This window comes from Epinephelus lanceolatus, chromosome 2 (genome assembly GCF_041903045.1).
Source record: "Epinephelus lanceolatus isolate andai-2023 chromosome 2, ASM4190304v1, whole genome shotgun sequence".
In the NCBI taxonomy this organism is placed as follows: Eukaryota; Metazoa; Chordata; class Actinopteri; order Perciformes; family Serranidae; genus Epinephelus; species Epinephelus lanceolatus.
Window position 1 is genome coordinate 24,104,831 of NC_135735.1, and position 24,346 is coordinate 24,129,176.

General features: G+C 40.7%; 1 protein-coding gene across 2 annotated transcripts in view; it reads right to left on the reverse strand.

The window, feature by feature from the left end:
* The window catches only part of sbf2 (SET binding factor 2), a 126,964-nt gene that overhangs the window by 84,968 nt on the left and 17,650 nt on the right, over positions 1-24,346 (reverse strand). For both annotated transcript variants that reach the window (XM_033619623.2, XM_033619617.2), the window contains exon 2: positions 22,977-23,062. In XM_033619623.2, the coding sequence (XP_033475514.1) occupies positions 22,977-23,062 (86 nt within the window). The remainder of the gene's footprint in view (positions 1-22,976; positions 23,063-24,346) is intronic.

Here is a 24,346-nt window from a genome sequence, read left to right on the forward strand (position 1 = left end):
CCTCTAAGCATAAAGTGGAAGATAATGTTTTCTCAGAGCCTAACCACTGGAAAAAGTCCTGGGCAGCTGCCTCTGTCTTAATCAGACTCATCCTGGCTCTGGGTCTGCAGCTGCCTGTACCGGAGAGCACCGTGAAGGCAAGAACGCTCACTCTACAGCTACATTTGGGGGCTGAAGTACATTGACTAACGTAAAAAAACCACAGAACAAAACTAAAAAGAAAGACTGCTTGAACTGGAAGGAATCTCAGTCAGCTGAGGTGGTCTCCAACAGGTGAGTCAAGTCTTTGATGTTAGGGGGCAGCCCTAAAATCTTCATTGTGATTGTCAAAGATTTGTTGAACTGTTTCCCTTGAGACTTTCTGCTGGTAACCCACTGAAGCCTTAAATGGAATGGGCATCAGCATATTGCTGCAGAAAGTCTAATCCCAATGCCCCACAGAGAGTGCAGACAGGACGTCCTGTTTCAGTGCAGCAATTACATCTGCTCATCAGAGCAGGAAGTGGCATGTTTAGTATTTATGTTCCTTGAAAGCCATCAGCGACGGTGCTGGCCATGCCACACTGCCTGTACTGTGTGATCATAAAAGGAAACATGTTGAATTAGATGGAAAAATTCCTGCGAACTATGGTGGGTTTGTTTTTTAACTGGGAAGCAGGAATTCCCAGTCAGAAAATGTTTAACTTGTAGGCCTCCTGAAGTCATATTTCAGACTCAGAAATTCAGAAGAACCACACCAACCCTGACCTCAAAACCCAAAATGGCTGCTCTACCCAGCCGTAGTAATATACTGTGTATTAGCACTTGTCTTATTTGTGTCTCATTAAATAAGTCGCACACACTGCTAACAATGGCGAGAAGTGTGTATTTCTAAAAACAACATCGGTTTTCCTTCTTGTTGTAGTGGCACACGGTCAGCTCTGGTGTGACGTAATTCCTAGATTTGACTTCCAAGGTATAGGAATGCAGAATGAAGCAACATACCAGCGGAGTATAGTGCAGCAGATTAATTTAAGGTTAAAACTGAGACTAACCTGAAACATTTATTTATCCTGCCATGAGAATTAGATTTTATTCATCACCAACTACATTCTGAGCGTCTGGATTTAAGATTCGTTCTCATACTTATTGGTTGAGTCTTGGACACAAGTGGATAAAGCAGTATTGTCATTCTCCACGAATGAGTCGAGCTCTTCCAAGATGTTCCTGGAATAACCCATTATTCATATTTCCAAATATTCTGTTTATTGAGAATTTAAGAAGGACACAAATCAACAATTTTCAATGCATGACAGAGGAGAGCCATTTTTAGCAAATTGTGGGCACTTAAACTCAGAAAGACTGTTACCATAATAAAAAGCATGTTAAACAGGTTTAAAGTCTCAAAGGACCAGTGTGAGTCATAACCAGTACTGACACAAAACATCTGCAAAGTGTGGACAAAACAAGCTTTTCCCTGATACAGAGTTCCATTAGATACATACAGTTAAACAGTAAACTGATTTTGTAGATAGTTTCACAGATATGTTCTAATGCACCAACAGAACTGACAAAGATGTTGCTGTCACATAAACACTTGACTCTATAAGGCAATGATGAAACACCCGGTGTAGGATGGATGTATAAAGCAGAATGGACAAAACAAGAAAAATTAGGTGTTAATGATGGGTGTGGAGAAACTGATTATGTGAGACACACGTTAGAGATGAGAGGGCCAAAATATGGGAGTCAGGCGGGCATTTGGTCAGAGAGATGAGTGTTTGTGTCTCGTCTCGCTTTGTTTTTGCTGGAGGCCTGACTGGCCCTGGCTCTGTGAAACAGTGTTTAGACTGCTCCTCGGGGGTTACACAGGGGATCACTGGACACATGGAGGAAGAGAGGAGACTGGGTAACGGAGGGGGCGGGTGAGGGCAAAAACAGATGGATTGATGGATAGATGGATCTGTGTGCAGCCAAAGACAAATACGCTGGCGAGGTAGCGTCTCTCGGGCAGAAAAGGAAAAGGAGTAGAGAGAGGTATGAAAGGAGAAGGAGAGTGGGAGAAGCGGAGATTAAGAGAGGAAGGGAGGAAGAGAGGGGAGGGGGGAGGATTTGGCTTGTTAAACGTTGAGGTTCTGACCAGGATGCCACCATCCTCCAGCAGATACAATAGCTCGCAGGAAATCTGTTAAACCTGCTTTGTGGTGAGGTGTGTGTGTGTATGTGTGTGTGTAGACAGAACAGGACTCAAGGACAAGTGCAGATAACTGTGATCCTGGCCTAAACTATTCCAACTATGCCATTCATTGTTGTCAAAAAAGAGATAAACACCCTTGGGACTGCATAGTTGTGAAGATCACAGATGATACAGCATCCTGTGAGTGTGTGTGTGCATGTATGAGAGAGGGACCGACTGTAGGGAGAGCAGCATGCAGAGAGCATGTGGAGGCGCGATTAATTGACTTCCCTGATATTAAATCAGTGTTTCCTTTGAGGCGTTATCTCGCCTGTAGGTCTGCAGAGAAACACTTGAGGGCTGGCGCAGATTCAAATACACTTTAGGGAGGTCAGTGTTTAGTAAACTTCACTTTATCCAGGGACCATTGCATCCAGACAGACTGCTGACACCATTTTACATGCAACTTATGGCTGTCTGACTAAAAGATGAATGATAGTCTCACTTAAATGTTGTTGCTGGACGCAATATAGACTTTACAAATAAGGATGTTCCTAATGACTAATGTCCCTGATGTTAAACGGAAGTTTAAACTTGGACTAAACCTGAGAAAACACTTAGAGAATAGTCAAAATTGAGCACAATTAAATCTATGATGTTAAACATCGTCCAAAAGAATACTGTGTATATTCTGAGAGCCATTTGAAATAGATAATCTCACTTTTGAAGATTATTTTTGGGCTTTTTTCCTTTAATGTACAGGACAGAGTGAAATGGGGTGAGAGAGAGAGCGGGGGTTGACATGCAGCAAATGGTTCCAAGCCGGAGTCAAGCCTGCGACCGCTGCAGCGAGGCATCGCCTCTGTACATGTGGCGCTGGCACTATCCACTACGCTACCGACGCCCCGATAATCTCACTTTTAAATAACCAAATTGTATTTTAAATGCTGCTGAAATGTGCGGCACTTTGCACATTATCTTACAAAACATGACAACAAAATAACATTTATTGAAAACTAGATTTTTTAGACAGATCTTTTGGATAAGTGTCTGATTATTATAACAGCATTTTCATTGGGGGAAACGCAGTCACAAAAAAACAATAATTATTTTATTAATTACATTTGAAGGACTAGTATTTCTGGTGCCAACTAGCGAGGGTAGCAATGTTTAATAGTCTAGTCCACTAATTGCACATATCCCTCTTTACAAACGGGGCAGTTCAATGAAATTCATTAATTAATTCATGTTCCGAAACCACTAATCCTGTAAGACATCACGGGGGGCTGGAGCCGTATTCCAGGCTGACATTGGGCGAGAGGCAGGGTACACCCTGGACAGGTCGCCAGACTATCACAGGGCTGACACATAGAGACAGACAACCATTCACACTCACATTCACACCTATGGGCAATTTAGAGTCATCGGTTAACCTGAATGTCTTTGGACTGTGGGAGGAAGCCGGAGAAAACCCACGCTCACGTGAGGAAACATGCAATCTCCGCACATAAGGGCTCCCCCACCCTGGGGTTTGAACCAGGAACCCTCTTGCTGTGAAGTGACAATTCTGCACCACTGTACCACCGTGCCACCCAGTTCAATGAAATTAATAAGAGCAATATTTTTCATGATACATTATCTGCTTATGCCGCTCATTATGAGTTTTAGTGTCTACAACAAGTGAGTTTGCATCTAACACAAATGTGTTCACATGTGAGGTTTGTTGCTGTGAATAAACTAATTGAAACAGGCTGAGTATCTTATTGATGATTTCTGAATCTGTCCTGCTTTTCTGCAATTTTTGCAAAAGCAGGGAAACTCTGGAGCGTTCTGCAGATACTATTTATCATTTTTAATTTAACTGTGCACAACCCTGTGTAAACAGAAAATATGCTTATGCTATTTGTTTAAACATCCAACTTGAAAAATTATGTCACTTGCAATTAAGTCAAACACAGAATGCAGAGTGGATATAAACATGTGGCTCATCCTAGGAGACAAAATGGATAAGGAGGGGATTCAAAAGCACTTGTATCAAAAATGGTCACAGTGCTAACCACACGAAAATTAATAAAGTCTTCGGGGCCTTTTTTCTCTCTGTAAGTGCTTTGTCCTGCTGTGATACACTCTGCAACCAGGAACAGCAAATGACGCAGGACACATTACCAGGAAGCAGCGGAGCTGCAAGAACAAGTGAAACCACTGACGGTCACAAGCTTTATTATACATTTAGCTACAGTATGACAGAAATCCATGGCAATGAAACAGGTGCAAAGGTCAACGTGTAGGAAACATGGTCTTTATACAGCATACGCACTTGCACACAAACATGCACACACAGCAGAGAGAAAGGACATCTCCGATTCCCAAATTAGACCATAGTCAAGTGACAAAGGAACACTTGCTGTATTAATGTCAAAGCCGAGTAAGCTGCTGTCTTCCAGCTAAACCCACTGCATCACATCATGTGCTGCTGCCTGGTATGACTGACTCCCTCCCAAAGCACTATTCACCTACTCATCCAGTGACACTGGATCTGCAGTCTGACCTCCTAAGCATCGTCACAGCGAGCTTTAACAGCAGCATCAATAAGAAGGAAAAAACAAACAAACAAACAATCCACACATGGAGGCTCTGCCTTATCAGAACACGGCTGCAATCCTACACCGTGACGAGGCATTAAAGCCTGGTCAGGCGGGCGCAGGCCAGATATAACTAGGGCAGCAGCCATTACTAAGGATGACTCAGGACAAAAAGACAGACAGTACGGTATCTCCCTTTAAAGCCAGCTTTGTCTTTCTCTGGTATGATATAGCAAAAACGTGGCTGGAAATGGATTTACTGTGTTTTTATTATGACCCAAACATGTGAGTCGTGTTCTTAGGGAAATACAAACAGAATTCGAAGGGTCATAAAACCTTTAAAGAGTTCCCGTTACCACAAATGAGCTCAATCCCGCAAATGCTTTTGGAGGGGGGCTTATTTCATAATTTGGTTGAGTTACAAACCCAAATGAAATCAGGCACCAAAGTTGTTCCATGTTTTCTCTCCACAGCAATAAAATGTGCTTAGACTGAGCTGTCTCCTCCAATCTGAACATCAGCAAAAATGAATGACCTAAACTGAAGGGGGGAGAAAAAAGAAAACATTTTCCATACTCCCCTGACTATAATGTACATCATGTTGTGGCATGGAACAAAGAAGAATTTCAGGAAACAATGTGTCCTCAGAAAACGTAGGACAACGTTCATAGAGTAAAAAACATACAACATACAAACAACAGCAAACCTGAAAGTGCAGTGAAAAATAACTAAATGTGACTGCCAGATGATCACAAATCTTGGAGCAGGTATGAGAGTAAAATATGTACAGTAAAATAATCTAAATTCTCCTATAATCATCCGAATTTCCTAGAAAATTCTAGCAAACTGTAGACAGAGACTGCATGTAAAGTTCCTGCCAAGACAATCACTGTGGTAAGGAAAACAGATGTGCATTACACGGTACACCTCAATCATCCTCTTCCCTTTTCCTTGTTCTTTCCCCATTCATGTGGAAGAGTCGCATGCCAGGAAGAAAACACAATGACGGAAAGTGAGGTGCGAGGTGTCAGGGAACAGGGAGACGGGCCGGGGGTGAGAAGGTCAATGGCGTGCTGCCTGCCCAGAACTCCTCCTTTATCAGTTCTGCAGGATGAGCCACAGACAAACAACCAGAGATGGAAGCTCAAGCCGAGCAGTTTGGCGCACAAACACCCCCCAATTAATGTCTTAGCTCAAGGTCGGCATGATAAGTACAAGAAACAAAACTGTCAACAAAATGACCAATAGCACTGTTACCCAACCAATATTTAGTAGTTGCACTGAGTTAATTTACTGCACCAAAGCGCAACTCCATCACAGAACGCTCCACTGAGGTGGCATCTCCCTCCACTTCCATTCCTCCACTCTGCTTCCCCACTGTCACCAGCACTTCTGGTTTCCTTTTGCTGATTGGTTATGCAATACCCGACGCATATGGTTCATTTTAGATAGATATTTTTAGATGACGATGATAGACCACAGTCATTTAAAAAAAACACGTCTAGTCAAGCGGGACAGGAAGAGTCATCGAGCAAATATAGCAAACTGTACACAAAATTTCAAGCTTCATAGATTCCATATGTGTAGGAAATGTAACACCTGAAAAAAGACCTACTACAAGATGTATTTTTAGTTCAAACGTTAAAGTTTTTTTAAGTCACGCACAGTCCAGCACGGAGCAGCCGAACCCCCAAGGTCCCTTGGGAAGACTTGCTCACTTCAGGGCAAATACTTGGGTTTATTTCAAAACACAGCATAAATTAAAAACATATGGCCAGTTCACCACATGCAACTTGAAAATAGAAATGCATAAAGAGGCAAATAAAAAGGACCCTTCAGGGAATCAGGCATTCCTGTGCTGAAATCAAATCCCCTGTCAGATTAATTCTCTCAATCTTACTCCTTAAACTAAATCTGGTGCATCTCAGTGATGCTCAAGGCTGGCATGAAGGTCCCAAACATTAACTGGGCTTTATTATTTCTCAGTTCTGTCAAAAGTAGGTTAATAAACACCACATCTTCCAGGCATACACGGGTTGAATAATAGTTCAGGGGTTAGAATCTGCTGTGAAATATAGAGCACAAAAATTCCCTTTCAGGATCCAAAGAAAAGTCCATGGATTTTCCCGGCACTGTTTGATAACAGGTTTTCATTGTGGTAAACTGATATTAAAACCACTTGAATGGTATATAAACAAGCATAATCCAGTAAATTCTCCCATTACTGTGACGGAATCTGTCAAAACTGAGGCGAGTAGAGCAGGAAGATCAAAGCTTAGAGCATTATCGCAAAAACAATCAATGACGTCTGCTCAAGAAGGACTTGGTCTTCCAAGTATCAGCATGCCTGCTTATATAACTGTGTAAATCATAGCCTGAGAGTATGTCAGCATGCCGTACTTTCTTCAAAAGGGACATATTATGACATCATGACATATTCACTTATTTTCTGTCAATATGGCAGCACAGTGATGCAGAGTTAGCACTGTCACCTCACAGCATGAGAGTTCCAGGTTCGGACCCACCGGCTGGCTGGGGTCCTTCTGGGATCCTTCTGTGTGGAGTTTGCATGTTCTCCCTGTGTCAGATGGGTTCTTTCTGAGTTCTCCGGCTTCCTCCAACAGTCCACGGACATGCACGTTATTGGTGACTCTAATTTCTCCCTGATTTCAGATATTTTTGATCAAACATGTCTGGTTGTTAAGATTTTGGTTTAGAACCTTTTATGGGGATTTTTGTCACAGTCAAAAGTGCTGCTTTACTCTACAGTCATTACCCAGCTTGAAGTACACTGCTACATGTAGCTACATGCTAACATCAGGCATACATGTAATTTCAAGTGCTGATATTGTCAATTTCTCCCCAATTTCAGATCATATTCCTGCTAGAACATGTCAGGTTGTGTTTAGAAGCTTCTATTGGTAATTTTTCATGATAGAAAGTGGTGCTCTTGTCCGTTATAGTCATTCTTTGGCTGCAATGATGATGCAGAGACGCTGAGATGCTGAAGACCCAGAAACGTTGATCAATCAGAACAGACTGGGCTTTTTCAGTAGGGGGGTCTTAAAGACAGAGGGTGAATACAGGTGTCTAGCACAGACAGTATGAGGGAAATAGTGTTTTTTGAGCATTTAAGCATGTAAACATGTTCTAGTCGAAACCCAAAATACAAGTATGAACCTGAAAATGCGCACAATAGGGTCCTCTTGAAAGTTATGTCAAAGCTATGTAATAACGACAGAGTTTCACAATTCAAGTGAGGTGTGTAATATTAAACAGAAATCTGGCAGGACAGTGTGGTTGGCTTTGCACAGTAAGCCATTCTGATTTTAACTTAAGTATTGGTGAATAATTGACAGTGACAACATGCTGTACCTGGATGAGCAGACTTTGTAAGATCAAACACTAGGTACATGTGAAATTAAAACAAAACCAAAAAAAAAAATGCCAGTGGCCTGTAAGCTGTAAAAGAATTACAGCAGCTATCAACAGACCATAACAACCGTTTCTGATTCTGGCATTTGTGACAGCCGCGGTGAAAAACACAAACACAACTGTCCTACTTGGGTTGTTGCTGGCCTCAACTTCAGACATTTAAAAGACGTGGAAGTAAAGGATGGAGACTTTTTGTGGAACCGGTGGTTCTACTGAATATTTACAACAATGGTTTCTAAGAGTTTGCTTGACATAAATATTTGTGAGACAAACGATTACGTTTTATCTGATTTCAAAGTGGTGATGTCAAGAAGAGTACTGAGACATATTTTACAAGAAAGTATACCTAAATAACGGACTTATACTATTACATAACTGACTCCCATTGGTATACAGACAGACGTTTTTGTGGGAAATACAGCAAACAGATGCAAGTGGCAGTAAATCAAACGGTACATTGACTATTCTTCCATCAGTGCAACTTTAAAATCAAACCATGGTATTATTCTATCATTCGTTATATCTGTACTGTGCCTCTCCTAAAAACTAACTTTTTGACAAGATGATGAGCTCTGTCTGATTTAAGTTTACCCTTTTGCCCTACAAAGTACCATGATGCCCCCAGGCTAAATGATCACATCTGGCCTCCAATCCTAGACTGCATGCAGCTGTGCATTTGGCTTTCGAGCATTTCACCTGCTTCTGCATGTTTGACCAGGCTGTGGATCTGTACTTATGTATAGAGCATAATGATTGGCACATAGAGCTGTGCTCAGACTGTACACAGTGTCAACATGTCAGACAGGGGGCGCTCAAGGTTGAAAATGTTCAAAACCCACGCTTAAAGTCCAAATGGCACGGCATTTCAAGAGTATTCAGCTTCAGCATCGTGAGGTATTTCTGAGTGAAACAGGATAAGCAAGTAGGATATAACGATGGTAGGAATTTGATTTGATTGTTGAAAGTATAGCTATAAACAGGGAAACCTGAAAAAGAACTGATATTATTTCCTCCACCAGAAATCGCATCAGCTTTTATTTTTAAGTTCAATACCCTGGACATGTTATATAATTATGAGACTATTATTTATTTTATGCAGAATTTTGCTTATTTTTCCTCTGTAACTTTAATTCTATTAGTTGGGTTTTTTTTTTTACTTTATCAGCTGACAGTAGGTACACGTGGCTGCTTTTGATTTCATGTGTAAACAGTAAACACAAAACATCAAAACACAGATCTGAGCACATGGCGTGATGAATGAAAGCACAAGGTAAACAGCTTCGTCCTGAGGTTGTAGATCAGTACAATGGCTGTCCTGCGTCAGACTGCTGTGCCCCGGCCTTTACAGAACAGCGCGGCGAGATAATGGGTGATAATGACCTGGCTGTGGAACAGGTGCTTCCTCCACTGCCTTGTGGGGGCCCTCCACCAGTTACAGTATTCACCGCAGTATTCAGTCTCACTTCTGCCCTTAATAAGCCTGAGTCAAACCACAACAAGTTTTGTTCCTCCCTTGAATATACACTAATGCATTGCGAGGAGTAAATGTGAATCCGTGCAGTACGTGTCAGCGTGTTGAGTGAGTGGTTACTCGTACTGTAAATGGTTCCTACTCATGGTTCCTACTCAACCATTACTTCTCAAAAATAAACACAGATGCATGATGTCATATTGCATTGCTTCTGCTGCAGGTTGGTTAGCTGTGTTTTTGCAATGTTTTTAGTTCAAAAAGCAAATCGCTAGAGACACACTGGGAGAATATTAACATATGACTCTAAAGCCCCGTTCAGCTCAGAGAGTCACAACGAGATGAAACCATTGTACGACGTTCAAGGGAAAAGTTGCAGCGGTGTTAAGTGGCCCATCTCAGATCAACTCAAGCCAGCTGATGGTGTCGCCTGCGACTCAGCATGTCAAATTGCCAGTTGATGGTTTTAAAGCATGACACCTATTTCACAGCCAATCAGCTTGTAGCCAGCAAAGTCAATTGGTCAAGAAAACTGAAAGCAGTCGGTGCGTTTGCTTGCTGTGGAATTTTCTGACAACTGCACTCCACCTCAACCAAGCCGGAGTCCATCTCATTGTTATCTTTGTGACTGCTGAAAAGTATGACAAGACATCGCTGTCCTCACAGTGTGTCTGTGTCAGATGATGGGTTGCTGCTGCTGCTGGCTGTATGTGCGCATTCATGCACATACCCCCTCAAAAAATAAAATAAAATAAAAACAACAACAAAAAACAAATACTTTAAGTCATTACTTGGAGACGCTACACCGTCTCCTCTAGTCGCAGATGTTGCAGACTGGTGCATTGCAAGTAGCTGCCAATTTCAACTTGTCTCATCGCAAATCTGTGGTCTGAACAGGGCTTAAAAGCCCTACTCCTAAAACCCAACAGGGTTTGACAAGTTATCAACATTGCCATCCTCAGAGCTCCACATTCCTTTAATAAAGGCTAAAAATATTGATGAATGACAGCAACATAATGTATTACTGAACCATTATTATGCTGTCAGTGGCTAAAATTACTCCAAAGAAATGAGTATATCCCACTTAGAATTTCCAAACATCCAGCTCATGTCAATAAGCGGAGTTCTTGTCAGGTGACACTCAGCAGGCGCAGCCTATACCACTTAATGCCAACACAAATGGAAACCATTACAGCTGAAAAGTTGTTGGCAAATTCTGTTGAAGAAGTTCAACACTGAGGAGAACCTGAAACTGGGCACGTACGTCAGCATACATTAGCTAGTACTGGAAGTTTTAAAGCAAACAGACAGACAGATAATACATGCAGGCAGTGGGTATAAGGATTTCCTGCACATACAAGTATGCTGATGTAAGAATCCAAGTTATGTTACCAGCCACTGTGCCTGCAGTGTCAGCAGCAGTCAGTACATATTTCCTAACAACAGTGGCATTCACCAGTAGCCAGTTACTGTAGAGCTCTTTAGAAACTTTGCTCTTGGACCTGCTCACCGGACCACTGGCAACAGTTCACAACTGCATGTTTTGGCTGGCCACAGAGTTGGTCACTTGTCATCATCCCTTTGGTGTTTTTGTTTGTTTGGACTCACAAACTTGGGTCTACCAGGAAAGAACACCTTTCCTGTAAGTGCATATGACAGGATAACAAGGGAAGACACTTAATTCCCCAAACAACTGCATATTTAAACAATAAACCGACAAGACAAAAAGCTTTTACTGTATTTAATCTGAAAGTATGTTTGCTCTCCAGCAAACTGTGGCTTCATTTCATCCTGTGTATTCCCATTTCCTGGTGAGCTCACAGTGCTTTTCAGCATGGAAAGTCCTGTCTGCTTGACAGCTCCAGCTTTGTTTCCTGATGTGTTTAGCTTCACTGGCACACGAAGCATTGATTACTCATGTGTGGATCTTCCTGACAAACACATGATCCCGTTCTCCCCCCCTGGCTGGAACGGCATCCTGCTATGTGGAATGCACTGTTTAGTTTTTCTCTCATAGTTTTACAAACATTATAAGAACGACGTGCAGCGCGACATGTCAGGTTATGGTCACTTGAGTCAATCCATCAAGTCATACAATTGGGCTACATTCTTTCATCTGTCTGTGGTTTGGCGCAGGGCCTCAAACTGACTAACCAAGGCTGCTGATTATGAACATAAGCTTTGTCATGATTTACTTATCCAACCTGCTGGGAGAACAAGGCCAAATGCATGACTCCTCACAGCAACAAGGGTGAGGTGAACTGAATCTGACCTGAGTCCAGAGGCTGAGGTCATACTCTAGTCCAGAGGGTTAGGTCATTCTGGAGTCCTGAAGTATACTTATTCTGAGACAACATGTATTTAAATTTCCAGCAGTCATTTTGTATTCCAACATGACACCAGCAGTTTACACATTTTCTGAATAACACGAGGATCCTTCCCGGAAGCACCAAGTCATGTTTCTCTTTACAACAGGAATTTGGGGTAAAATGGAAGAGTTAAATGATGAAATTCCTTCATCAGAGGAAGTTGGGCCCCAAGAGGACATTTTTCTTGTAGAATTTCATGTCTACATATTTTTGACATATGAATGCAAGTGGGTAAGGTGGCATTACTTATACAGTATCTGTGTTTGTTGCGAGTGCAGTAGGCTTTTGCAATAACAGTGTATTTGTTAGGCAAACAATTCCTACTAAAAATAAAGCAATCTCTCCAATAACAGAACACAGAGTACAAAAACACTGTAATCCAAGTTTCACTCTGTTATCAATTAGACTTGGATTAGCCAGCTAAAAGAACATGTGATTTATTTCTAAAAGACTGTTTTTGTGTTTGGACGGAGGGCTCAGCAGTGTGGACAGGAAGAAGCAATTAACAAATGAGTGAACAAACTACCAAATGCAAAAAGCAGAAAGACACACATAGCCTTCACACAGACATCATACACATACTGCTGCAATCATCTGATTACTGACTTCTCCAATGTCCATCAAGGATGAAAAGAGGCCAACCCAGAAGTCAGCGTAGCCCCCGTTCCCTTGACAACAAAAAGCAATAGGATTTTTCAAGTAAATTTTGGATTATTGTGGAAAATAGGCTCTGAGACATAAAAAGTTCAGATACTTTTTGTTCAGCAAGATAATTTTCACAATTGAACACCATTTTAAACATTTCTGAAGCATATATGCAACCGCCAAAAGTAAAAAGCTAACCTCAGGCTATAAACGAACTACACCAAGGTCGCATTGCCACCATAATAAGGCTGTAAAGGTAATGTTCGGTGTTTAGTGTCCAGACAACCTCTGTAGTCTCATTTGGTCACTTTTTAGCAACTGCCTTTTTTAATTATGAGTGAGTCATTTACTGGGGTATTTTATGTTGTAGAGCACAACTTGAAAACCTCCTAAGCTTGTGTTAACCACAGGCCTTATTTCAGGCATCCAAACAAAAATCCAATCAAAAAAACAATGACTTTGAGACAAGGGAACCAGAAGTGCTAACATGCTAACTCCTTTCCAGGATTTAGGACTCACTACTTCAGCACTCTATGCAATAAATCTACTTAGAAAAGCATTCAGGTGTAGCTCACAGCGAACTGACTGGCTCCACAGCGGTCATATTTATGAAAAGAGTGGCTTTTTTTTAACACCATCAATACATGTTTGACAGTACTAAGACCCCAGAACAACGATATTCTCCTCCTTAAAATTCTAGATTGTAGAGAAGCACAGATGTAGCGCTTGTGTTGTCACCCTCTTTTTGGAAGATTGTTTTGAGGACTGGATTTGGGTTTACCGCTGACCACCATCTTGGCAGTTACTGAGGCCAGACAACCCAAATATGGGCAAACAGAGAAGTCTCGGTGGAGCTGTGGAAGAACAAGAGAGCAGAAACTATTACGTCTTTAGTGTGATAGACTGACTCTTTTGTCTATTAAGAAAACACATTAAAAACATCTACCTTCACTTTTACAGACCACCAAGACACACACTGCCAATTAAATTAGCTAGAGAGATGATGATGTTGTTTTAAAAACAAATTAACTTTTCAATTTAAGAAATATTTTGAATGGCTCTTGATCATAAGGAAGACTAAAGAATGTATAGAAGTGGCCATGGGTGGAGCTGCATCTAAAGACACTTGTGCACTGGCTTTAGTTTCTGGCCACTGTGGTGACCACTTGTATAAAAATCTTTCTCTCCGTAACAATTACAGCTACCAGTATATATCTGAGGAAGCAGTGGTTCAAAAAAGCAAGTGACCGACATGGTATGCGGTCAGAGAAACAACTCTGCTTGACTAGCTGACTGAGTGGAACAAAAAACCCACACCGCATACTGTGTGTTGGACTGGACCAGTACAGGATTACTATTGTTCAGAGCTGCATCATCTCGCCCACTGCAACAACATGTGAGACTAGAAGTAGAGCAGTCTGAGTATTAGGCTGAGTCCTCCACTGTTGTCACTGTCAGGCACCTGATGGTAAATGCTACAAGCCTTTAAAGGTGAGGTCAAGTCGCCTTCAGGCTTGAAAACAAAGACATACATCAGTGAGAGACAACATGCGACGAATGGAAAGGTGTGTTGAGAGAGGTCAATCTCAAACTGCTGAATGTGGCGGCTTTCAAAAATGTCTGATCTGCAGAACCACTTCCATATATTCATTCAGTACTTGGTAGTCAAATGGAAATGTAATCAAACCACTAATAATACTATTAACTGCATGCACTAATAACAAATTCAAGCTTTGAAAACATTTAACTCAACACAATTAAACCCATAATTAAATCAGAGCAGGATTACTTTCATTCATGATTGTTTTTTCTATTAATCAATAAATCATTTAGCTTATGAAATGGCCATCAAAAGTTCTGAAAGCCCAACATGATGTTCAAACTGCTTGTTTTTTTCTGTCCGACGGCTAAAAAAACCCGAAGTGCTGCATTTAAAATGATATGAAACTGCAAAAAAAGGCAGCAAATCCTCCTAATGGAGAGCTGGAGCCACAAATATTATTGTTCTTCATCTTTGACCTTCAACATAAAATCCATGGCCCTTAGCTCTGCTCAAAGTGCCCTGTTGCATCAAAGCAGTTTCCCATTTTTAACTTCCTGTATGGATACTGTAAACTGTGCCTCTGTCTTTAACACAATAACAGAGCTGATTGAGGCTGATTGTGCTGCAGAGTCTCATACCAAGTGTTCCAAAACGTAATGACTGTTACAAGGCAATGTTATCTGACACACATTTTGTTTACCTGCTGGGGAACTAGACCATAGCGGAGACAGCAGGTAAGAGTCCTCTGACAGCACCATGTCTGCAGGCTACATGTACTGGACTGACCCTCATGTTCAACACTGAACTTTGTGGTGCTTTGGAATGTGTTTGAACTCTCAAGCACCGGTGTCAAGACATCTCTCTTCACCCAACACACACGTATATATATATACATACAGACTAAAGGCCGAGCCAAGCATAAACATAAACAGCTATCCATTTCAATGTCGTCACTGTCGGTGTGTGGTTATTTATTATTTATGCTGTTTCGCAGACCTTGGAATGATTTTTTACAAGCAAACTAATAGGTGCTGATGTTTCCACTCATCTCTCTGTAAGCTCAGGCAAATGTGTGCTAAATCACAGGAGTCAACTCTTTTGTCTGTTGTGCAAGTGTTGGTGGTGTGTATTGTGGTTGGCACTGGGCGGTGGTGGCATGTGGCTGCAAGTTACTCATCGAGATGTGGAAATCAACTCGCCAGTCTTCAAACTCTCCTCCTGCTGACTTCTGCTAGCTGGCTAGGTTGTGGTTCTCACATGTAAACGTCAGTAAACATTAAGGAAAAGATGGAGAAGATGGGCACAGCTGAACTAGCATTCTGCTAGCCATTGTGCTGGTGCTGGATAATAAACTAGATGACCTTTGTGCCTGCATCAGTCTCCAACAGGATATCAGGAATTGTATCCTTTGTTTCACCAAAACTGTGCTAAATCCTGGATAACCGAATAACATTCAACCAGGTGACACTATTTTTATATGCCAATCTGGCAGAGCTGAAGACTCTGGCAAGAGACAGGAAGAAGACATGTGCTTTATGGAGAAAAAAGACTGGTGTGACAGTGGGAATGTGAAGTGCTGTCCTGTTCATGCTCAGGATCACTACTGTATGCCGTTCAGAGGCTGCTGCAGAGCGGAACCATTGCCTGCGTTTGGGTGGAGCAACCATGCGGCCATCTTATTGAGGTCAAGATATACATAGAAACTACAAAACATGCCCCCAGTTGCACAAGATATGAAGCTAATCAGAGCCTGGAGCATGTTCCAGGACACCACCGTTGACGTCACCAATGACATCAATGAATTCACAGAGTCTGTAGTAGATTTAATTTGTAAAACAAGGGAAGCAACTGTCCCCAAAATGAAGTTAAATCATTTCACAACCAGAAACCATGCATTGCCAGGAGCACCCAGACACACAGACAGCCAACAATGTAAAAAGAGGCAAAGAAAGGACTACATTTAAATGCACAAGTTGAATGAGCTGACAGGATCATACTTCACTGTCCTGTATGACTTCATGTGACAAATAAATGATTGACTGATTGCATTAGCTGTCTAGTTATGTGTTCAGTGCAAGGCTGTTTATAGGGGCTACGCTTCATTCTAGAAAATATTTTCTTTGATTTTGAATTGAAATGTAGACATTGTAGCCAAGGCTTTGCACATGAATCTTGAAATATAACTTTGCTCACATTTATTTTCATATTTGATAAACATATCCCATATTTTAAACAGCTGGGCACAAGGCAAAAATAAGCTTCATAATAATTTTGAGGCGAAGAATCAAGAGTAACTAACACACAAGTTGACTATTTTTTTGTTTTTTTTATTTTATGACCAGTAATGAGGTGATGAATGAGGTGTGTGAGGCAACTAACACACAAGTTCACTTTTTATTCTTAATTATACGACCAGTAATGAGGTAATGAATTAATTATGTTACATAAGTCTTCACACATAGTAAAACATAAAAACAAATGTTAAGAAGTATCAAATAATTAAAGCCAACTTTAATATTGCACCATGTCAACATCTGGGCCTTTAATTTGTGTTTTACAAAGTTTCTGACAGGATAAAACCAGTTTGAAAAGGATCTGCTTTGAAACACTTACTCAATTTGTTTTATGTACCTCCGTTATTACATGCAACAAACAGCATTAAACCAAAACCTTCCTGCCATAAATTGGAGGCCTATTGCTTTCACTGTGTTAAAATACAAAGCATGAAGGTTTCATTAAGGTGAAGCTGGAAATAAAATTTATGACTTGCTGGCAAATGTGTCCCAAAAAAGCAGGCTTGAACAAGATTTGATGTTTGTTACTCTAAACACTCATCAATACTTGGGTTGGATTTAAAAAGTTTTATGTCCATCTGGTTGTCTTACAAAGTGGATTTTATACCTGCAAATTATACAGCCCATTAAGCACGAAAGACAATGGTACCTGAAAGAAACAAGAGCACACAAGGGAGAAAGAAATAACGGAGGAAGAGTCTACAATTTGCAAATCTACTTTCACAAACTCCAAATGGTGCTTGTAACTAAATAAGCAAGCTCAGCAATTAAACAGTGAACACCAAAGTAATTGCAGGCATTCCTTTGGCATTTATGTGGCGTATTTTATTTCTTTGCTTCAAACTATGTGGTGGTAAATCTAAATAAGAAAACACAGGCTGCAACTGTCCAATTTAAAAAAAAAGTAACTTTTTTTTTTTTAATCAAACAGAGTGTAATGAGCCTGACTAGGGTCACTTGATCCAGAACTAAGTGAAAGCTTTTGTAGGCTTTTTGCAGTTTGGCTGCCATGCTAGAGGCTCAAACTTGGTATTGCTGCCAACATTATGCGTAACAGTAGCACAATTTTCAGGACTTAGGACTGACACCAGGGACGGAGCACCGTGGTGGATGCGTGTGTGTGAGTGAGTGTGTTTGAGAGAGAGGGGAAGAGAAGGTGGAAGGTGGACTATTGCATGTAATGTAAGTTATTAACAACTTACTCCGAACTCTGCTTTGTCACTTTGTGACCCTGCTGCCCAAACCCCCGATCTTTAAACACCAGTGAATTGAAAAAAACAAAACAAAAACAAAAACAACAACAACAACAACAAAAAACAAAACAGTAAGTTGTGATATTGATCGGTGACAACAGCAATTCTTTATGACTACTGCGACAAACTTGGTTGCTGAAAAAGGTACTTCTTTGCCCACTTTGCCCATCTAGCAGCCTACAATTCATCTGGTAGTTACATCACAATTATTATTATGATTAGCACCACTGCAATCACTGCCCTGGTGTTGGTGTCTGGGGGCCCATCTCAAGAAGACAACGCAGTAATCACCAGAGCAAGGGAGAACACCATATTCCTTTTGAATATTGAACGAGCTAAAATTAATAATAAATTACAAACAGCCGTTATTTGTCATCCCTGTAATCATTAGATTCAAGTTTAAGTCAATCTTATTGTTGTGTTAGTCATTTTAGAAAACTGCAGCTCAGCTACTTTTGTCTGTCATGTGACCCACATCCTGTTCATCACTGTAGGTCTTCAGAGTTAAAAGAGAAATGAGAACAATTCGAGTCAGGATCGTGGAGTAATTACTGTTCTTCAACCATTGTTCTGACAAAAAATGCGCTCATACCAATATTTTTCTACTTCTGATTAGGTGGTAATGAAATTTGTTGAGTTTACATGTTAAAAACCTCCTATGTGACTACTATGTTAAGTCCCTCCATCCCTTTACAGTATATCACGAGGACTGCGTCTTCACACTGGAGGCAGAGGTGATGGAAATGTACTAGGTGCACAACTTACTGACCTCCATCTACAGACATGGCTCATCCATAACAGATGAGGATTTGAGCTGGTTTCCATCATCATCACTTGCCTGAAAAGATTAGAAACACATTTTTCCTAGGACAAGTTGTAAACGCTTTTTCCTCTGTGCATTCCTCATCTGTGGTTATTTAGTTTGCTGGGGGCCTGATGTGACCACAAAATGCTTTTCGTGCTCAGCTTCATCCACTGTTTTCTACAGATGTGTTCCTTGGTGTTTGTAAATGAGTCATTTTCTTTTTCACGGAGTCGAGAAAATCTGCAAATAATAATGGTTTACATACCAGGCCAAAACAGAGCCAAAATGCAAATTGCTTAGTGGGTCTGTTAAACACTATGGTGTATCTTCATTAAAGCTTCAAAGCTGGAATTTCAGTCATTTGGCTCCTGACCAACGTTTGTCACACACACATAGTAGGAAACCAAATTTCTGGAACAACCCGCTCTCTTCTGTCCTCGCTTAGTCCTCTGGGAGCGTTTTCATAGAAAACTGAGGACGTAAACATATGAATCTTTTTCAGCATGTTATCCAATATTCTACACTACACTTGTAAAGTACATATAGTTGTATCTCAGAAGAACAGTTACAGCAAATATGCAGGGTGTTTGCCAAGAAAGACTTAGAAAAAAAGGCCTTGCATTGAATGCATCCTCTTGTTTCAGTGCGGGTTTACTGCCTTCAATGAGAAACATCATGCCTTGTGCTTTCTATGCACTCTAGGGATTGCAGTATGTCTCAATTTCAGTCTAGGCTGACACATAATGAAGAAGCATTGGGGGGATCACTTCAGCGAGATGGAATACAAAAAATTCACACACACCCACACAGGCACAAAAAAAATGGTATGCAGGTCTTCAATGACATCTGGAAACACTAAGCTAATAGATTTAGCTAAACTTGTGGCAGTGTTTCTATATTTAAACTCTATGAAACCACAACAGGATATTTGAGGGATGATGCTGAGAGGGTAGCGCCATCCTGGCTCATCCCTCAGAGTCACTGTACGGTTAAAAACCAGTGCTAGGGTTTCCGACTCATGTCAACAACAATTCAGCCTCCAAAGACACTTTGTCTGGACAGGACGTTCTTTCAGTTTTAATTTTTCATAGTTTGACCAGTCACAATTACCATTTGTTGGCTTTGAGGAGCACAGTGCTTTTCCGTATGATACACCACTGCTCGTCTCTAAGCAATAACTCACAACAAGAAACTCTTGGTGGCCACCAACAGACTCAGTAAGTTACACAGGAAGACGGCTGCTTGCCATTCAAACCACCCACTCACAATATGTCTGTTTGTGCTGGAATAACAGCCTCACATGTCCTCAATTGCCTTATAAATGCCATTACATAAACGAAGGTCATGGTGGAAGAATGATCTCTTTGACCATGTCTGTACAGAGATTTAATCTATAGCTATAATAACTCTCGACCATAATTTATCAGCATTAAAAGGCAAACAAAAACTTTATTCATTCATCACGTTTCTAACACAAGTTCAACTGCTATATCTGCAAATACTGCGTACAAATGTAGATTATATTTGCCTTTCTACAAAAGGATCCTGTCATAGCGAAAAAAATGACCTCATCTAAACAGGAGATGTTGAGGAATGTTGTTTATATAAGCCATCTCCATTTATCTTGGCTTAGATATCTGACCCATATTATGCAACATGCTGGCCTCTACACCTGCTGCTGCTCTGCTCTGCATCACTTTGCTTTTAAATTATAAATACCTATATGTATGCACCAAACACAGAACATACCTTCATCTGCAAAGTAGAAAGCATGCAACTTGTACTTTTGCACAGCATTTACAATCTATGAGTCCTCTGAATCTTCCCAACATACTTGTAAGTTTTAGTGCTGAATTGAAGATGGCAGAAAAAATGTACTATCACAGAAGTATGTGCTGGATTATACTTTCAAAAAATCTAGTACTGTGCCTGGATCTGGAGTCATTTTTCTGTTCTCCCATCTTGTCATCTGCCAGATCCATTCTGCTTAGTCATTAAAAGCTTATCTGCAGTAGCCAATATAAATGAACAAAAACAGATATAACACAGGCACTAATGTCCTGTGCAGTATGATACTGTTCACTGCTAATGTTGCCCTGGAGAGTGACAGTATTTCCCAGTCCCGATAAGCAAATATTTGTCCATCCATTGCATTGTCCATATAAGGATAACAGACCCCCTGTCACAGACCCCGTGGGGTCGCCCTCCATGCAGGGAGGCAACAAACGTCAACTATTCCCTTAATGTTCCTGAAGAGGAAGATGGACGCAGACAGCAGTGGGAAGCAGATAGTAGGCCGGACATTATGTAAAAAAGGAATCTGTGGAAGGAGGTTTCCCAATTAGGGAACGTGTAAAGTGTTTAAAACAAACGTTTGAGTAAACAGTCATTATGAATTTATCTGAAACAGGAAATGCCAATATCTGCTGCACAAGCTCCAAAGGGCAAATATGTTTTCAAAACATGAAAATTCCCCGGGGTGCAATCTGTCATTTTGTGACACTTACGAGACAAATATTTCCTTTTTTACACAGATAACATTCTTAACTATCACATCAGGAAGCTGGTGATGGCTAAGGGGCGCAACGACAAGGACACTCACTCACTAACTAGAAAAACACTGTACAACCTGCACATATGACACATTAACTTGTTCCAGAGATGCCTTCTGCTCTCCTGTTATGAACTATGAAATTGTCATTTGGTCTACACGGCAGACAGCAAAGGCCACAGTCACAGTAAAGATGCAACCATTCAGACTCCAGCCTGTCAATTATACTTGGAGTTTCAGAACTGATATCTACCAGTCATCAAATCAAGAGGTAGCTTTTGTTTAAGCAAAAAAGACAACTTTCTTTGCAGTAGGTGCATTTACATGGACCATAATATTCTGCTTATATCAGAATAATAGCCCAATCAGAATAAAAAAGCCTCATGGAACCACTTCAGTTGGAAGAGACTGGCCTGCCCTGATCAGATCATCACCCCTCTCAATCAAGTGGAGAGGGATGGTGTTAATCTCATGATAATCCATTCAATAGGAAAATTGTATTACCTGATAATCATGTAAATGCTTTATCTGATCGTTTCTCTCTGGTTGGAATTCTTTCAGTACGTCTGCCTCACTTCGGTGTAACATTAGGTGACGTAGGTGGTGCATGTGCCACACACAACATGCCACCACAGCCATTTCTACACGCCTCCCTCTGCTGATTTGCACAGAGAATCGTACAGTAATTAAAAAAACGTTTAACGCTCTGTTAGTGCTACGTTCTGATGTGAGTCTCTGATATATAAATATATTTTTTGATTTTGAAAAAGTAGCCTTATGTAATGTTGTTGTTACAGGCTGAGTTGCCACGGACATAAAAATAGACTCGTTATCGGAAGCTGTAGCCTATACATGAGACGTTTAAGGAACATCTGTAAATTGTAACGCCTACTGATAATCTGCATGTGAGGTGTTTAAAGGGATAGTGCACCCAAAAATGAAAATTCAGCTATTATCTACTCACACATATGCCGAGGAATCTGAATCTGGGGCGCCGTAAGCCTCCATTAGGTGGAGTGGTGTTGCTACCCCCTCTCCCCTTGGATCTCCGCAAGTGTTGTGAGGACTCTAAAACTTCACCTGAGCCTCCCTCGGCATATGGATGAGTAGATAATGGCTGAATTTTCATTTTTGGGTATACTATCCCTTTAAGAAAAATCCGCAATCTGTAACTACGAAACAATAACCTGGGTAACACTTGTGCTACATACTGCTAAATTGTATTAACAGGTTGAACCACTTCTTCTTGTTCTATACTTTATGAATTGAAGGAATTAGATTTCTCAGTAAGGTTGGAAAAACAAACAAAACAAAATCACGTTGCACATACGAGAAAAGTTATAATCTGATGAAATGCATTGGTGCATGTAAACGCACATCTTATCAGATCACTTTATTTGGTGTCCATGTAAACAGCTAAGTTAAACTCTCTACTAAGAATGATTTTAATCAGATTGAAAAGGGTCCATGTAACCACAGCAAGTGATTACTTAATCATCGTTTGATCATTAACTTTTTGATTTGCCAGATGGCAGAGGAGACAGGGAACAGGGAGAGAGAGAGAGGGGTATGATGTGCAACAAAAGCTGGAATTGAACCCGTGGCGTTGTGGTAATGTGACATGTGATGTAACCACTCGGCTAGCAAGGTGCTCCAATCGTAAACTTTTCTAAACAGGAAGTAAGGAAATATTCATATTTGTGTTTCTCTATTGACAAAAGGCTGAAACTAGAGGTTGAATCATTGACTACCATAACACAATCTCAGCAGCTGCAGGCATCTTTTTTAAAACTATGTGCATGTTTGTGTTTCACTCTGGATAGTGCATTTTAAATACCCAGGTTTTTTCAGTTTATAGGAGGTTGTTTTCACCTACCATCTCCACCCCCTGAGGAAACGCCGTTCCCTCCCAGTCCGTCTTGGGGTATCGCTGAATGATCTTTCCACATCCCTCCCCTGAACCTGCAGAGAAAGACATATGAAGATCCATCAGTCAGTGCAGAGGACAGCATCACAGTATGTAGAGCTTAATACTGATATTTACCAATGCCAGTGGATAGTAAACATATGCAAAAGTATGCAGGATGGTCAGAATAATTAATTCAAATTACAGAAATTTTAGAATGATAATATGAATGATCGGTAAACAATACATGGTCTAATGACTATACATTGGCTGATAACAGCAATGCCTATGCCTCCATTTATAATGTCATGTTAACTATAACCAACAAACACATAAAACAAGCTCTTACATGATCAGACTGATGTACTCTACCATTAATAATGCTCCATTCCTGACTTATATTTAGGTTTTCTTTCACATGAATCCTGATTTATAGTGATGGACAAAGACATGTTAGGGAAAAACAAAGCACACTATGGTCTGGACAGATTTTCATGCTCCCACACTAAATGTAAATACAGTGAATAAAAAATGTGGTTAAGTGATTCGAAAGTGAAAAATAAAAGCTATTAGGAAGCAAGAAAGTTCTGAAAAAACGTTGTTGTTCCATTTTAGTTGTAAAGAGGAATTGTGTTAAAGCTTAAAATGAAACAAGAACGACCTGAATATGCTGACAGAGCAAAATAAGGTAGGGGGGTGGAAAGGAATCGATTCTTCGATGCATTGGGATGCGGACGTGGACGATTTGGCATCAATTCACAAATGGTAATAACTGATTATGTAAATAAGTGTTCAGAACATGATGTTGACGGAACAAAAGAGGCGGAACTCAACTGCGAAGTCAGCATAGCACCCGGACAGTCTACAGTGCAGACAAGCTCAAGTTAACTTGTACTAATTCATCTTTACAAGAGACAGCGGTTGCAGGCTTGTTTTAATTTAATGTCTATTTAACTACATTTGCAAGGCAAACATGAAGTATATCGTGAATATGTACATACGCTATCACCCAGAAACTGACATTAATGAGAGGAGCAGCGACCAGCATGTAAACCAGCTGACCAACACACACCTCTGTGGTGAAGAAGATAACTCTCTGCTTAGTCAAAATAAACGCTATTAGGATGCGAAAAAGTTCTGAGAAATCTAACATGGTCCATTGTAGTTGTAAAAAGGAATCGTGTAACAGCTTAAAATGAAACGAGAGAGATCAGAAAATGCTGACAGAGCAAAATCAAATCAAATGTGACACCAAAATTAACAGTCAGATGGATTACAAGAATGAAGCTGAATGCATCAGTGAATTTGGGAGCAGTTACTGCCAATCAATGAATGACTTA